Genomic DNA, 15,572 nt, shown 5'->3' with positions numbered 1-15,572 from the left:
GTTTCCGGCCGCCAGTTGTCCCCGGGATCTGGCTTATACCAAGTTCCTTGGCAAAGTGTTATAACAATCCGGCTTTGTTTTTTGGTTTAACATGTATGAGTAATTGTTGGGTACTTTGTGATTTCTTGATAGTCTACTCGCTGACGAGACTAAAGCACGAAGTGCCTATCGAGATGGCTATTGTGGCTGTTGTGGTTTTGTGGGTTTAGCTGATTCATGCGCTCCGTCTGACTTGGCCAAGTCAACGGATTTATCGGATTTTCATCAGAAGGGATTTTCGCACTGGAGTGACGAATCTACTAGTGGAGCTATAGATTTGAGGCCCGACACAGAATATAACCTCAGGCCTTGTGGTAGAGAACCCACACCTGGGCGATTTTCTTGAGAAGATGAAGCAAGGTTTGAACATCGGCTGGAACATTGGACAAATCTAGTCCAAAACTTCAGTGTTTCTTTGTAGTGTTGACATTATTTGGGAATACAGCTTTGTTCAAAGTTTCACCGGTTAGCACAAGGACGCTTTGTGTAAGCGCTTCGGTCCTTGCAGTTTTTAACATCACGGTTAGTCTCGCTTTTTTCCATTTTCCTAAAGGCTGAGGCGGATGGAGGCCGGGAATGGTGGGTCCCCTGAGGTTACATATACCTCTCCGGCCGCCACGTCTCTCGGTGCAACCTCCACGGACCCACCGCCCCAGATCTTCACGCTGCACCTCTCGAAGGATACGAAAAATAAATCATATCAGCTTCCACTTCACGACGTATCACTGCTTATACTCTGGACTTACAAAACCTGTTGTTTTGTACCGCGGTTTAGTAGCCCATACATTCATTAAACGTTATTATTTTGTCTTACTGTAGAAAATTTATACAGATACGTTACAGGAACTACCTTACACCCCCATAGCCGGTAGGCTTTCAAGCAATAGCTCTTCTCATCACATGGCTTGAATGTCTTATGAAATCATCCGTCATGTAGGCCATGAAGTGGTGGGTCCTTGGAGGTTACATCGAGAAGGCCGGGAGGTGGTGGGTCCTTGGAGGTGCATCGAGAGGTACACGGTAGAGGATGAATTGCCTAAAGTTATGCTGCTGGTGGGTTATTAGGGCGAATACGACACATACATACGTATTAGGTAACCTCCTGCTACCTATCGTTTCTATCGGCCGAAATGCAGCGAATGTCCTAGTATTAAATTGCTGCTCTCAACACCCAGCCCTACGACGACAATCATCGAAAATTCCTACTTAAATACACGTTCTAAAGTAATTTCCCAACCTAAATATCTAGCTACAAGCATATAAGGCCTCCTTTTCTTATTTACTACTATTACAGCGACGACACCCAACGGAAATTAAAGCTATGGAAGATTGCCGCAGATTTTTTGATTTCTCTACGGGGGGCGTCCCGCATTCAAACAATGTGCCCGTATTCGTGGCTCCGGGCAATTTTGGCTGCCCCCAACCAGCACCGGGATCGGCTTCCATTTTCCCGGATATAAGCATCTGCGATCAAAACAGCGGGCTTCCAGGTTTAGGCGTGGGTAGCAACTTTGGCACCGTAAATGCTGGAGTTTTGCAGGCTCATCAAGATCTAGGCACAAGTCAGCAAATCACTGCGGACGTCTTCAATTGGGACGCGATAATGCAAGAGTTCCTAAAACCGGAGGAAGTTGCAGATGGACAGCTGTCTGAGACGGACCTTGGAAATACCGAAATGCAGCCTCGGGAAGCTCAACATATTATACCGTGCTGGCAAAACGAGCAGCAACGCCCAACCATATCAAACGTCGAATCGCTCATTTCTGTCCCCGCCCCCCTTTATCAGGTGCCGTCAAATCCTCTGTTTGGTGCACCACATATGGATGGCGGCGTTTCTAGTTGGCTGCAATCCTCATCAGCTGTTATGGGTAGTCCAGGGTATAAACCAAATTCACATATCCCTGTGGGCTCGACTTATGCAAACAACCTCGGATTATCTTTCTATGCGCAACATTTCAAATCTAGGGCGCCAATATGCGAGAACGTGCCTGTTGCAGGGGCAAGCAGAAACAAAAATACAGAAAAGTTGCCCGTCGCACTAGGCCAGCAGCGGGGTGGGGATCGATGCGAATCGCTCGTTTTTGCGCCAACCACGCAAAAACATCCACGACCTTATGCCGAAACTCAAAAGAAAAGGAAGAAGCAGCAACAACTCGAGGTTAACGCGGTAAAGAATAAACGGGCGAGGGTTTTTTCTGTTACCACCAAATCTCATTTGATTTTGAAGGGCAGTGCCGAAAATGAAATAAAGAGGATGAGGCAGCGACAAGCTGTACGAGGCCGTTCAGCGGTAATTACGTAAACTCAGCCTGTTGATTTTTGACACCGAACAATATGCGTTTGCGCCAGCCCGGGGGCAAACGAATAATGGACGAATTGATGGTCCAGTAGGAAGCGGTCGGAAATAGTTTTTCTGTGTATATTTCCATCTCAGAGTTCATTGGTCCCAGTTCGTGGTTTTCCTGGAAAATGTGCTAATGTATGGCGTTGTAGTTGAGGGGCAATGCGTGTATAAGGTTAGGGTATTCGGTTGCAAAAGAGTCATGGTCTTGGGCAGATGCTGAGGTTGAAATAGAATGTGATCTGTGCTTTTGAGTAATATTCGTTGGACCGCACCACGTGGGTGAATGTGGGGAATTATTTCCAAAACCGGGAGGAAACGTTCCGTTTTATTTGGTAACCAACGGCCAAATTTTTGTTCCTGGAAAATAGGTCGACACAGACAGTTCAACAATACCCTCCTCTGTTCCACTCTGCCACCAACGTGCCTTCATTTATCAATACCTTTCGGAGCCTGCCTAAGACTATTCGCTGCCCTGGTTAGCATGCCAAAGAGCGTTATAGGCGCGGTATTGTGGACTACGCACTTATCAGTCCTCGAATTTCTATAGAGCGTACACCTCTGGATAAATTAAACAAGCTTATGGTCTCATTTGTCCACCCTTCCGCGTTTTTATACCTTAGACAGTGGGCGTCGCCTTGCCAGTTTAGCATGGTCTTATGACATTTTGAGGCTGTACTTCGGTATTTTCCACATCTATCTTTTTTTCAGTTGTTCCGGTTGAGATGACCTTTTAGAAATATGCCTGGTTGAAAGTAGGGAGTTTGTTTGGTTCCTCGATCTTTTGTCACCCATTTGCCTCCTGTAGTTCCTACTCAGACGAAATGTAACGTATTCTGGTAGCAAGCTGCTTTGCGCTATATGCGATAGTTCGAGAATTATCAAGTGCCACTCGGGTTGCGAATAGTGAACCACAAGTGCTTCAAGCACAACGGGCTATAGCATATGTGGACGGGATTGATCGGGCTTGGGAGTTCTGGATTTGCAGTTTTTTCAAGAACCGCGACGGGTCTTGGACGTATCCGGCACGTACAACCCATCAGCAGCACAACTTCAAGCATTCACCTCTCTGGCCCCCACCCTTCGATCTCAGTCCCACGAAAAAAGGTGGGACATCCATCTTTCGCCTCATCTGCCGGCACTATGACTGATGAACTGGAGATAGACGACATCCTTGACAATGTGGACCTCTTAGCTCCTCATCAAACTACAGAAATACCAGAATTCCTCAAAGCACCTGATTTTGAGTCGGTCAAGAAAATATGGAACGATTTACTTCGGACGCAAGATGCCCTCGATAACAAATTCATCTGCTGGAATGCGGCATTTCTCAAGGCATTTACTGAGGATCAGAGAAATGAAAACTCAAGATAGCAATAGTTAGGATTGGGGTTTCTAAATGGTGGTTAGGAGGTGAAAATATCCAAGAAGGCCAAATTCTGCAGGCTTGCTAGCGGAGTAGTTAACTAATTTATTTATCTATTCGACAAGAAAAGAAGAAATGAGAGGTCCGCCTTATTGCTTTTTCACCTCAAACACGCAGTTGTTCGAGCAATTGACAACCTGAATCCTCCAGGCACATTTCGTTGAAACACTCCGTTCGGGTCGTATTTGCTCGCAACCTTCTCCATGAACGCAATGTCTTTGTCGCCATAGCTGCCCAGAGGGTTCTGGCTAAGGTCGGCGTAGTTGAGAAAGAGAAACTCGTCGTCGGCTGCATTCTCGACCGCAAAACTTTTGATGCTGTCCACTTAGGTAGTCATTTTGGAGTCGACTAGCCTTTTGAGCTTTGGGTCTTTGTACGCCACCATTCCGAGAAATAAAACAAGGTTTTCGCTAGGGCACTGCAAATGAGATTAGGGGTTCCTGGTTTGGAACAGCTTTTAACGAGGAGACGAATGGCAGAACAGAAATCTGAAAAGACAGTCTTGTTCGCTCAATTGTCTTTTATATTAACAAAAAATATCGCGTCTGTCCCGACATCTATAGTTTGAATTTCTAAACGAACCCTTAGCATCTTTTCAAAACACACCCAAATTTAACGGAACCTAGGGCAGCATCCGCTTGTAATAACAGTTAGGGTGGGGTGTCCGATTGGTAAATGATCAATTGCCACCCGAGCGCAGGGCTAAGCCAGCAGGTAAAATTGGCTGGCTGATGGGTTCTCAGACCCGCAGGTAAAAAGCATACCAAGGTTTCACCGCCTAAGCAAAAGTGGTTCATATTATGTCTGCAGCCTCTTATACGCTGCGCACAGCTTTTTGCTGTTTTCAAATCAACAGTCTGAATTGCATCAATGGAGACAGAGTTTGTTCTTGCCAGCTGGGTCACCAGCAGCATCGATAACGAATGCGACTTAATCGTACGCTCTCCGGGAGCCGTGTTCTATCTTCAATGGATACCATCGGAATTCGAAAGAGCACCACTTCTTCTCGCGGAGTTTCTGAAGTCGCTTGACATCTTAAAGTTGGATCACGGCCAAAACACCGATGACGACGTTGATGAAGACATGATACAAGCAGAGGTAAAGAAGCTCCAACGCCCATTTAACGAAATCCTTTTATCTCTCGCTCCAAATCCTAACCATCCCACTAGAAACACATTGTTCAGTTCCTCAGCATTACCAAATGGAGTAATGGCCTGCCTCCCACATTGTTCATGGAGTTTATCGATGGGTCGCACCTCGCAGATGCACATCACCTATGCCCCATCAACAATCGCGAGATTAAAGATCTCCTCAACCAGTTGCTCCAAGCCTTGGCTTTTCTCCATCAGAGTGGAGTCACACATCGAGATATCAAACCTGCGAATGTGATGATTGTCCGGCGTGACGAAATCTTCGTCAAGCTGGCCGACTTTGATTTGGCATCAGTATCTACCACAAGCCTCGAAGAGTTTTGCGGTACGCCCCGATATGCTGCACCAGAAATCATGTTCGGGGCGAAGTACAACAGCAAGGTGGATGTTTGGTCCCTTGGTATTGTAGGGCTCGAAATTTTGCATGGGCTTCCTCGTTTTTCGAGGAAAGGCTGGCCGAATATTATCAGGGATCATATCGCCTCTCAGAACCAAACCCCGATACTTCGCTTTATCTCCAAGCTGGTTAAAAAGGGACCTATTGAACGGGTCTCCGCCCAACAAGCATTGGACGACGGGTTCTTCGAGGCCGACGGGGCCGCCAACGAAAATGCTCTCCCTGGGGGAGGACAGCAGCACACACCATGGCGACGCACAGCCAGCTCGGAGACCCTTCCAGACACAGAACCCTGGGGATGTTTGGCAGTGGTGCCGGAACCAGGGTGCCAAGATGTCAGCGACCCTAAGACTGTCACACACATCATCACTCCGTCGCGTCCGGATCCGGCCGGACACGATAGATCTAGCGCTGGACCCTCTGTTTCAAGGCGGAAGAGACTCGTTGTCTCAAAGCCTTCCTCGGCCAAGGAACACATAAGGTCCGCTGCAGATTCTCTATCTTATTTCACCGAGGTGGAATATCATGAAACATTTTTAGCGCCCCAGAATCGGTCTTACCTGCAGCTCGCAGTGGTCAGCCCCAAAAACGCCCACGTTCCAGTCGAAATACCATCCGAGGGCCTTTATGATTCATCACTTGCCCTACCATGGAGTCTTCATCAGGCTGGGGACGATTTGCTTACTGCAGCCAACAATTCGAAATCTCTTCAATGCCCTGCTGGTGGCGGCGATAAGTACGCTTTGCAAGCCGAGGAGGTCTACACGGAAGCCGATCCGGTTCGAATCGTTCATCAAACCCCAGAATTTCAAGTGACAGCTTCGAGGAGACCTTCAGCGAAAGATAACTATCTAGCTAAAAGGCGTAAGGCAACGTATCGACCTCTCGCCCCGGCACAACACCCCCCGATGAAAACTCCTCAGATGTATAATGAGCGGCTGGTAACCGGGCTAGCATTCTGCCCCACTAGCGTGCGCCAATCTGGGAGCGATGCACAACAGCAAGAGGACAACGATATACTTAACTGGAACGTTGCGACCGTCGGCGTGGCGATGCAAAAGATTAGCCCAGATAGCAACGTTTTAAGGTGAGCACCATTAATCTCTCTATTTTAAATGCACGGGGGTGTATTACTAACTGCAAAACAACAAGACCCCAATCCGAAACTCCCCAAATCCAGGCCAAAGAATCACACCCGAGCCCTCAGAACGTTCAAAATGATAAAGCAACAAACATTGATGGAGGATTCGAATTATCTCCACATCAGGAGCGCCCCTTTGCTCCGCGTCCCGGAGGCCTTAGCACACGCGATGTGTTCAACGACAAACATATTTTCAAAGTGGTCGTGAAGAACAGGGCAGTGTCTATGAGACTTCCAGACTACTACCTGAACGCCACCCAAATATTCCAGGCGGTCGACCTAAGTCTTTACAAGCGCAAGAAATTACTAGCTTGTCTCCAGAAGAATTCGCACATAAACAAGGAAACAGATGGGTTCTGGGTTCCGTTCAGGGATGGTGTCTTCGTCTGCAAGGAAGTAAAGCTTTTTGAGGAAGTTAGAAACTTGTTCAAACATGCTGACCAGCCACTCCCACCAGACAAGGAGAATTACTTACATCGGGCTTTTCCTAATCACAAACCATCCGGACTGCCGGCTGGTTATGAGGTTTTGAATTTCGGTAAAAACAAAATGGTCGTTTTTCGAAAAGTCGATGGGGCTGTCAACGCCACTCACCTGTGCGCCGGTTCTACAACAGTGCGACAGGCTCTTTGGGGGTTTCTTCGAAGCCACCCTCAAGTACGGGTTGTTGAACGCTTACAAGGAGGCAACTCGAGGGTCCAAGGAACTTACATCGCACTTGCGGATACTCAGATTATCTGCGATCATTTCAATTTAGTGAACCCGAGAGATCAGATTTTGGCAAGAATCCATGCTACAGGTGCCTGTAGATACACATTGAGCGGCGAGCCGCCGTACAATTTGTGTGAGGCCACCGCTAAAAACGACCATGGAGTTGGTAACTGTACCACGCCTAATGCCCCTGCTACTATTTCCGGCAGGGAGAGGTCCGTTTTGGAACACAAAGAAAGGAATGCGGAAACTAGTCCAACTCATAAGGAAGACGACTTGTGATTTGAACGGCGGCAGCACCCACATGTTCAGTACGACAATATTGGGAGTTTAGAGGGCTAAAAGATATCCTAGTTGTGCATCTAAGTTTTCGGGAGTAGAAGAGGGTAAATACAACGTTGTTTTCACCTGATTTGAACTTGGCTTGCTTTGCTTTTTAAATTGACATTTTTCCAAACCTTGGCTGAAGTTCCCTATTCACCGACGTATCCTCAAAAGAGATGACTCTCTATTTTCTCGCCGTACCATCATCGAAAGCGGCAGGCACACTATGCGAGTGTCATGGTAGTTCGGAAACTAGTTGTGACTGTTTGGTTAGTTGAATTCCTAGCCAGTCGGGTACCCGCGTACTGACTAATCAATCCATTTTTGAAACAGCTCTGAAGGAAGGAACCTGATCAAATACATCCCGACAGAATGACACGGGAACTAATCTGAACAGAAGGGAGCACGATTGTATCCGAAAAGATGAACACGCACTGCAAAGTCACAAACATCAAAAACAACCTATAGATTTCCTTTGCAGACGGCGGGCTTCTATGGCCGTGGGGATTGAGGACGTGAGAAACTACTGTTGCAGGCACTTGCGGAGCTGCTACCGGAGAAATTGTACAAATACATAAAGACGTCCCTTTGCGAATGGGTCGGTGAATAAGATCTTCAGCTGGTACCGAAACGTTGCTTTTATTCTGAGCAGATAAAGCTCTTTGGGGTAAAACGCTTCAGGTTATAGACCAAGCTCAAATCAATAAGGCGAAAACAACGTAATATTTACACTCCTCTATTCACGAAACCTTAGATGCATGACCCGGATATTTTTAACCTCCCAGCCCACAACTGACCCACGTGGGTGAAGTCGCCTTTCTACTTACGACAAGTCATCACCCTTGAACGTCTCGATAGATTGGCTGTTCTTGATGGACTGCAAGTAGTTCTCTGCATTTGGGTGATAATTCACCTTTGTGTTTGGATCATCGTTTCTCGTGTGTCTTTCGACATGGCTGGCGAAATTGTCTCTACGTTTTCCTTGGTAAACTTTCCCACCTTGGCATAGTTTGCAAATGAAGGTTTCAGAATTTTTGCTATGTCTATGGCAACTTGGTCAGCTTTCGGCGTTTTGAGATTCTCATTTTTTGGTGTGCGGTCATCCTAGGGGATACATACTGTGACTTTTGATGGCGCTTTAGATGTTTCCGGCTGGTATAGCGTAGCTCACAACCTCGGAAATCACAAACATATCTCTTGGCCTCGATCTTGGTATGCCTGTTTTAGACAATTCCGTCTGATGTCAATTTGAGTTGGGCCAGTTTTCTCATTCCCCTTTTCGATTTCCAAAACGCACCTCTCGCTGCTGAAAGCAGTAGCAGTAGCATTGGGCGTGGTACAATTACTAACGCCATAGTTGTTTTCGACGGTGGCCTCGCACAAATCCGACAGCGGCTCGCCGCCTGTTGTATATCCAAAACCGGGGTATCCGACTTTCTCTTCTTCCAGGGAGATGAGGGGTTGTGCACGAGCCATAGAAGGCCCAGAGCGCTGACTATGTCCAGTTGGGTTGAAGAGTTGACTCGATGGCGAGGGAACATAATGATTTTCACCAGGCCCATCCGAAGCAGCGAAGAAAGATCTTTCCAACAAAGGATCAAGTAGATCACCGGCTTCGCTGACCCGTCCGCTAGGGTCTCCAGCATAGGAATGGTCGAAGCCATAGTACGCGGCATATGTTGCATGATCCATGCTGTGAAAATGGCTGTGTATTCAACGGAAGAGCTTTTTTTGGGAACAATCGAAAAGCTGAATGGTTTAAATAGCGCCAGAGGCTTAGAAGACCAGTTTGAATACATCTCTATAGAATTATTTGGGAACATGCTACCGTAGGTGGGTATAACTTCTCGTTTTCCAAGCATCTCGCCCAGATCCCCACGAAAGCAGTCATGAGCTTGTTCGGGTGACGTGCTAGGTACCTCCTGACGCCAGATGGACACGCTTCAGCAAGGCTTTGGCGCGTAATGATATACCAAGTTCGCGTTTGCGTCCAAATGGAGCCGATTGACACTGGTCGCGGTCTTGTATCACATCCCTGAGTTAGAACCTGGCAGCCGTGACGACTTTGGGATCACCAATCAGAGCTTAAATAGCACTGGCATTCGCGACGACGCTCCCACCACCCTTACCTCTCAACACAAAGACGAGAACAACCAACATAAAACGCGATTGATCGGCGGTTTGTTTGGATAAGCACTTAGCACGCGTAGAGGAGGCGATTATCAAAGTGGATCATCTTAGGAGAGAGAGGGGGCTGGACTACATCTCTCACGGAGCAGACTGTCCATATCCTGGCAATCCTTCACTTATTCCTACCTTGGCTGCATGCGATACGCATGCTCTGGCAGTGTATTGCCCAATACTGGCCTCTGGTTTGGAGGCATCCTTCTTTTCTGAACGTTCTTTGTGGATGCCAGTATGCATTGTTTGCTCATTCCACCTTAGTCGGCGAGCAAAAAGAGCAGGTGTGGTGGGATCTGGACTTGTGAGTTACACAGTTTCTTCTATGTGGAGGCCTCCTTGTCTAACGTTCATCTTCCAGGTTGATTGGGCGAAATTTGTGTTTGCCTGCGGGTGGCGCGTTGTTTTGGGTTTTATCGACTGAGTGGCAGGGAGCATGTACCTGGTCATCAGATGTTCTTTTTCACGGCTGCTTTGGAGCTGCGCAATGTGACGACCATGGATGCTGAATGCATGGGGTGAAAATGGTATGCAGGTTCTGGACTTTTGGTGTGGACGTAGTCACTCTTCGTAGTATCAGTACAAATCGTTTGAGAGGAAAGCTTTTCCTGGAAGGTCACAGTACCTCTTGAGAACTAACGACAGCCGGATGCCAGCTTCTTCACACCAGCTACACCCATATTCGCTCAGGAGTTAATCATGCTCCGCGGAGTTAACCGAGATTTTTGAACTTCAACCCGTATCGTGCCGGAAAGGTCACGTACGAGTTGACCAGAAAAGTTAGTAGCCAAGCGCTAGATTAGACTGGACAGTAAAACCAGGAGTTCAGACGCCGAACCGAAGGCACTCTTCCAGTAGCCCACCTTTGCATAATTTCCCTTGCTTTCCTCTGCAGTTTTTAACCAGGAAACTTTGCAAATGTTGAGCGTCAGCTTGTGGCGGCCTATGTACACTGAACTTACAGCGCCACAAAAGCTATTCTAGGAAGGTCCTCTCGAGCTGTCCCTCAGAGAGCAGCTTTATTAGAGATTGGTTGCTTCGTATGAGAAACCTCAACAAGAATGGTTATCAGACTTGGCAGGCAAAGGATCCTGATCAATGTTTTTGCATAAGCGCCTTGAAACGCAATCACTAGCCTCGCACATGTCTACTTTCCGAGTCATCCCGTTGATCCATGGTTACATACAGAATTACTGTTAGTACGGTTATAGAAATGGTATACTTCGCAACAAATCAACGACTAAAGTCTTCTATTGGCACAGGGTCGCCATACTGAGCTGCAAAGAAACGCATGGGCCGCCGTTGCAAACCAAGCACGTGGGCACCATAGACGCAAGCATCGATGAAATACGCCACCGAATGAGCGTATCTAATGGTCATGATTTGATTGGTTGTTTTCTTTGTTTATCGGATTTGAAATTTTGGGAGGCCATGTGTGATTGTAACAAACATTCAAAGCTGCAAGCCTCCTTGCATGTTAATTGCCGCTTACTCACAAGGGCGTTGTTACTCTTGGGTGGTGATACGAAGACGAATCCTGCGACGCACCACTACCTTCAACGGTTTGCCCGACATACCACTGCCTGGTAGTACCCCCAAACCGTCCGTGGTTCCCCCCGCCGTGCAGTTCCCTTGCATACCCCATGCCGCCCTGGACCATATAGGGGTCATTATCAGAGCACAGAGAGGGTAACCATTGCGAAGTCCGGGAAGCCGGAGACCTGGCGTTGTATTCATATTGTTGGCCAGGATTGTGGTTCAGCCCAAGGGTTGGTCGTCTAACTGTGTAAGCGGCGTCCGTGGTATTATATCGGCCTTGGTCCTGCTGGTATTCGTCCGCGTACAGCTGCTGATGGCAGTCCGCCACAGCAGACAGCGGTACGCTCTGGTCGGAGCTTTCAAAAGACGGCTCAGGGGCGTTAGACCTACGGAAATCGACGCGGTTCAGGTGGTTGCTATTTTGTAGTCCGCCCTCGCCAGGAGAAAGCAAACTGTGAGTTGCTGTGATGGCTTCATTTGACGAGACTTGGGAGTTATAGCTAGGTTCTTCGCCAAACAAGGCCAGATCTCTAGCGAGCGCAAAGCAATCACAGCTTGTGATGCGAGCCTCAGGGTCAATAACGATCATGAGCGTCAAAATGTGACCGAGACCGCTAATCCTGTCCCATTTGGTGACCTCCAAAACAAGGCGATGCATCCAGGCCGTTGGGTTGGCAGGATCAACATCATTCGGAAGTCCAAATGCTATCTGAAGGACGACAACGCCAAGGCTCCACAGGTCGACGGCACAATTGTAACCAGAGAAACCTCTGGCTCTGACCGGACGCACTACCTCAGGAGCTTGGTATGCAAGCGTGCCGCAAAAGGTAACCAAATCGCTGCCTTCCTTGGAAAGGCCAAAGTCTGACAATACCACGTCGATGTCATCGTAAGTCTCGGCCCGTCCACGGACGAGGATGTTAGATGGGGAGATGTCTCGGTGGGCCATTTTAATTGAATGTATGTATTGTAAAGCGTCCAGACACTGCTCCAATACTTGAATGCTTTCGTTCCGACTTAAGGACCATGTTTGGTTTCCTAAGTTCCCCAGAATGTAAAATTCCATAAAGATGGTGGGGACGGGGTCCATCGTGGAGTCGAGCAGTGGGACGATATGGTGCTGCGTGAAGGCGCAGGGTTAAATAAAAGCTTGCAAGACAGGTAGGTACAGGGCAGGCAAAAAGAGCTTACATGGACTGCGTTTTTCATACAGTTGATCTCTCGCACCCACATCTTGATCTGGGACGGCTTCAGCTGCCGCTGGATTGGCTTTTTCCGCGCACACATCTGGCCAGTAGATACGTTCCAAACACGTCGAACCGTTCCAAAGCCTCCTGATGAGATTTCTTGCAGAGGGAAATATATCGAAGAGAGAAGATTGGCGGAGGCAGTCTGGGTGGCCAATGCAGTCGGAATCTCGGATAAAACTTGATCATAGAGACGTTGCTCGAGGGGAGCCGTGTCCTGGAGGAAGGTGGCGACTCTTTCAAGATGCCCGGGATCGTTCAAACTGATTGCAGACTGTACCAAAATGGAGATGGTCGTCTTCTTTGACGGAGCCGGACAGATTTCGATTTCGACGCCTTCGAGTATCGCGTCGCCGCCAATGATCCAGTGAAACCCACCCTTGCGTATCGCCTTGGCCTTTCCATTATAGGTGACGGCAAGGCCATTGGTGGAATGTAAGTCTCGCACGATAAGACGACCATCATTGTCGAAGGTGATGGCGAAATGTCGGTTGCTAATACCTTTGCCGTCGAGGATAAAGTCGCAGCTCGGCGAGGCGCCAAACACGAAGCCCTGCTTGGTTTTGGGACCACGGCTGAATCTAAGCTCCATCGAGACAAGAGACTGAGAGGCTTCATCGCCGCTCAGCGAAGCAGTCGCTTCGCGGCTGCCGCGACGATACTCTTCTTCTTCACGGTTTCCCACGACTCCATTGTATTCGCATATCAGCCTTTTGACGAGTGCTTGGCTATCAGAGCACGATATGCATGCGATGAGGTCTGCGTTGCGATCCATGCCGCCCAGGATTTGAAATCGAGAGTCGAAAGTAGAGAAGCAAACAGAGAGGTTATGTGGGAGGAAGGCGTAAAGTGAGAATTAGAAAAACCTACAGAGAGCGGAAAGAGTCAACAGGGACGGGAGCGGGGATTACAAAAGTAGATTTTGATGTGTTTGGGTGTGCAGGCACCACGCACCACAGCCCTCACAAAGGCGTTTGCAGTCATGCACTGTCAACGGGTGCGTGAACACCAATCAAACAACATGAGCACAACCTAATCCATCAATGATTCGGGTAGGGGCTGCCTGGCCCTGGAAGGGGCAACTGTTTAATTGCTTGGCTAACCAACCCCAGGAGATAGCAACTTAATGGCCCCTTGAGGTACCTCTGTGCATTGAGCGGCTTTAAACATGGTTAAAATAAACAAATCCCAGTTGGTGTGGGTAGGCGACTGGATGGGTCTCGTGCACATCTATCCACTAATAACACTCTGTTGGGCCTGCTGATGCAGAATGCTCTCGCACGACTTGGCATCCGCCACCCACCCACAATTGTGTCCTATCCAATCAATTACCGCCTTGACAAACCGGTTGAGCAGCACACCTTCTGCCACGAACCAGCACTTTGCCATCGTGGTCGCTTGATGCCGCACTGAAGAAGCCATGCCGATTTTTTGAATTACCAACGATTTTGCCCATGCAGAAGATTATCAATTGCACGGTCGCGCAACTTAGCAGTTACGGATAGGTCGTCGCAGAATGGAAACTGGTCGTTCGCGGCACATGGTGCCAACGCAACAGACCCAGGAAGATGCGGCGGAACACCTCCCCAACGCGCGCGAAATCGAGGCCTTTAGTGACGCCGAGCTCACCAAACATCTATGGGATAACTCGCGGTGCGTGACGGTTCGGGATCCCGAAAACATATCCGAAAGCTTTCTGGAGAGACTTAGGGAAATGGTCCGTTCGCACAATGTGCCCCACTCCGCCGTCGTCGACCTCAACGGCGTCAATGCCAAGCTGCTAGCCACGGAGCCCAAGGGCCGAGAGGTCTCTCCGGCGTCGTCGGACCGAGTTACGGAGATTCTGGACGACACGGAAGATGGAGAGGTTTCAAGCCATCGTGATCTAGTTGGTGCTGGAGGACGACCCGCCTACCCGATCCAACTTCTTGACCAAGTCTGGGAAAATCCTCGGGCATACAGAGACATTCTTTCACTCTTTTGCTTCAGTGAATACGAATGGGAGAACCCTACTATTTTTGCCTGGCAAAAGTCAAGATGGGATCTCTTCCGAGCCTGGCAGAAGGATGCTCGGACCGGCCGGATCTGCACGGGCGGAACGTCTCAAGCCGCCGTCAAACTCATCCAAAGCACTCGTGCTGGCGACCGCGGCCTGGCCTCCTATGTCGAGTCCGTGCGCACAAACGCCTTGGTTCCACTTCGCCTCCAAACCGATCTCATCGCAGAGTTCGATCCGACCCAAGATCCTATAATACAGAATGCTCTCACAACCTGGCTAGAATATGTCGCCTACCGATATATTCAGACCAAATGTGAATCGAACAGCGCTGCGCACCACAAAAAACACTTACAAAAGACCTGGGAGGAGCTTGTTAGCATGGAACTCTTGACACCGTCTGAGCTCGAGAAGGGCATTGTTCGTTTAAATTCGTCGTCGTGGGACGCCGCCAGCGAGACTCCGGAGCGGGTCAAGCTGCGGCTTGGTGGAATCCGTCGCTACACCTGTTCAAGCATGAGCCTTCGCTGGGCCGAAAATGCTCTGGAAAGGGACGCTGCCGAGCTCTCCTGGGCTTTAAGACAATTGCCCCTTGTGCAGGCCGAGGCCGAGGAACACCAGCGCCGAAAGGAGTTGGATACAAAACACGCGACTAAATATTGCCCCATACAGAAAGATACTAGGATCATGGCAGAAGCGCAGAAAACCTCAGATTCACTCCGCCGGAGCCCACGGATTGCTGCCAAACAGGCTCAAAAGGCTGCCACGGTCAACCTGCCAACTGTCCCAGAGAGACAACAAACCGTTTCTATTCCTCGCAAACGCTTGAGACAAACAAATGCGCCGTGCACTGTTTTTCAGGAGGAAGCGAGAGATAACATTTCCAGCCGACGTCGGAACCAGGCACGGCCAGCGGATTCCGTCCGAGGACCAGAACAGGATGTTGCTCCACGGAAAAGGCGCAAAGTACAAGGTTACGTACCAAAAAGACCCAGCAACGCGACTTTAGGAAGCCCCTCCGCACCCCCACTTGACAAGCCATAGGAGTCCTTAATCTCATTGATGTCATTTTGGGAATT

The 15,572-nt window shown here is 48.9% G+C and overlaps 6 protein-coding genes across 6 annotated transcripts; 3 read left to right on the top strand and 3 right to left on the bottom strand.

The window, feature by feature from the left end:
- Positions 1-345: 345 nt before the first annotated feature.
- Positions 346-2,341, top strand: PpBr36_05813 (uncharacterized protein; the record flags this gene model as incomplete). Its single annotated transcript, XM_029892961.1, has 3 exons — positions 346-399; positions 977-1,092; positions 1,334-2,341. Exons 1-3 carry the CDS (start codon positions 390-392, stop codon positions 2,339-2,341), a joined length of 1,134 nt encoding a protein of 377 aa, XP_029746336.1. The 5' UTR covers positions 346-389.
- A 1,570-nt stretch (positions 2,342-3,911) lies between these two features.
- Positions 3,912-4,100, bottom strand: PpBr36_05812 (uncharacterized protein; the record flags this gene model as incomplete). Its single annotated transcript, XM_029892960.1, has 1 exon — positions 3,912-4,100. The coding sequence occupies one exon, from the start codon at positions 4,098-4,100 to the stop codon at positions 3,912-3,914; it is 189 nt and encodes a 62-aa protein (XP_029746335.1).
- A 576-nt stretch (positions 4,101-4,676) lies between these two features.
- On the top strand, positions 4,677-7,488 carry PpBr36_05811 (uncharacterized protein; the record flags this gene model as incomplete). Its single annotated transcript, XM_029892959.1, has 3 exons — positions 4,677-4,904; positions 4,976-6,441; positions 6,507-7,488. 3 exons carry the CDS (start codon positions 4,677-4,679, stop codon positions 7,486-7,488), a joined length of 2,676 nt encoding a protein of 891 aa, XP_029746338.1.
- Positions 7,489-8,353: 865 nt separating this feature from the next.
- On the bottom strand, positions 8,354-9,222 carry PpBr36_05810 (uncharacterized protein; the record flags this gene model as incomplete). The annotated part of the gene is made up of 3 exons (XM_029892958.1): positions 8,354-8,573; positions 8,650-8,748; positions 8,828-9,222. The coding sequence occupies 3 exons, from the start codon at positions 9,220-9,222 to the stop codon at positions 8,354-8,356; spliced, it is 714 nt and encodes a 237-aa protein (XP_029746337.1).
- Positions 9,223-10,944: 1,722 nt separating this feature from the next.
- Positions 10,945-13,272, bottom strand: PpBr36_05809 (uncharacterized protein; the record flags this gene model as incomplete). Its single annotated transcript, XM_029892957.1, has 3 exons — positions 10,945-11,080; positions 11,208-12,370; positions 12,442-13,272. The coding sequence occupies 3 exons, from the start codon at positions 13,270-13,272 to the stop codon at positions 10,945-10,947; spliced, it is 2,130 nt and encodes a 709-aa protein (XP_029745739.1).
- A 741-nt stretch (positions 13,273-14,013) lies between these two features.
- On the top strand, positions 14,014-15,537 carry PpBr36_05808 (uncharacterized protein; the record flags this gene model as incomplete). Its single annotated transcript, XM_029892956.1, has 1 exon — positions 14,014-15,537. One exon carries the CDS (start codon positions 14,014-14,016, stop codon positions 15,535-15,537), a length of 1,524 nt encoding a protein of 507 aa, XP_029745740.1.
- Between the last annotated feature and the right edge of the window lie 35 nt (positions 15,538-15,572).

This window comes from Pyricularia pennisetigena (genome assembly GCF_004337985.1).
Source record: "Pyricularia pennisetigena strain Br36 chromosome 4 map unlocalized Pyricularia_pennisetigena_Br36_Scf_6, whole genome shotgun sequence".
NCBI classification, from domain to species: Eukaryota; Fungi; Ascomycota; class Sordariomycetes; order Magnaporthales; family Pyriculariaceae; genus Pyricularia; species Pyricularia pennisetigena.
The sequence above is the reverse complement of the archived record's forward strand: the minus strand, read 5'-3'. Positions and strand labels throughout refer to the sequence as shown.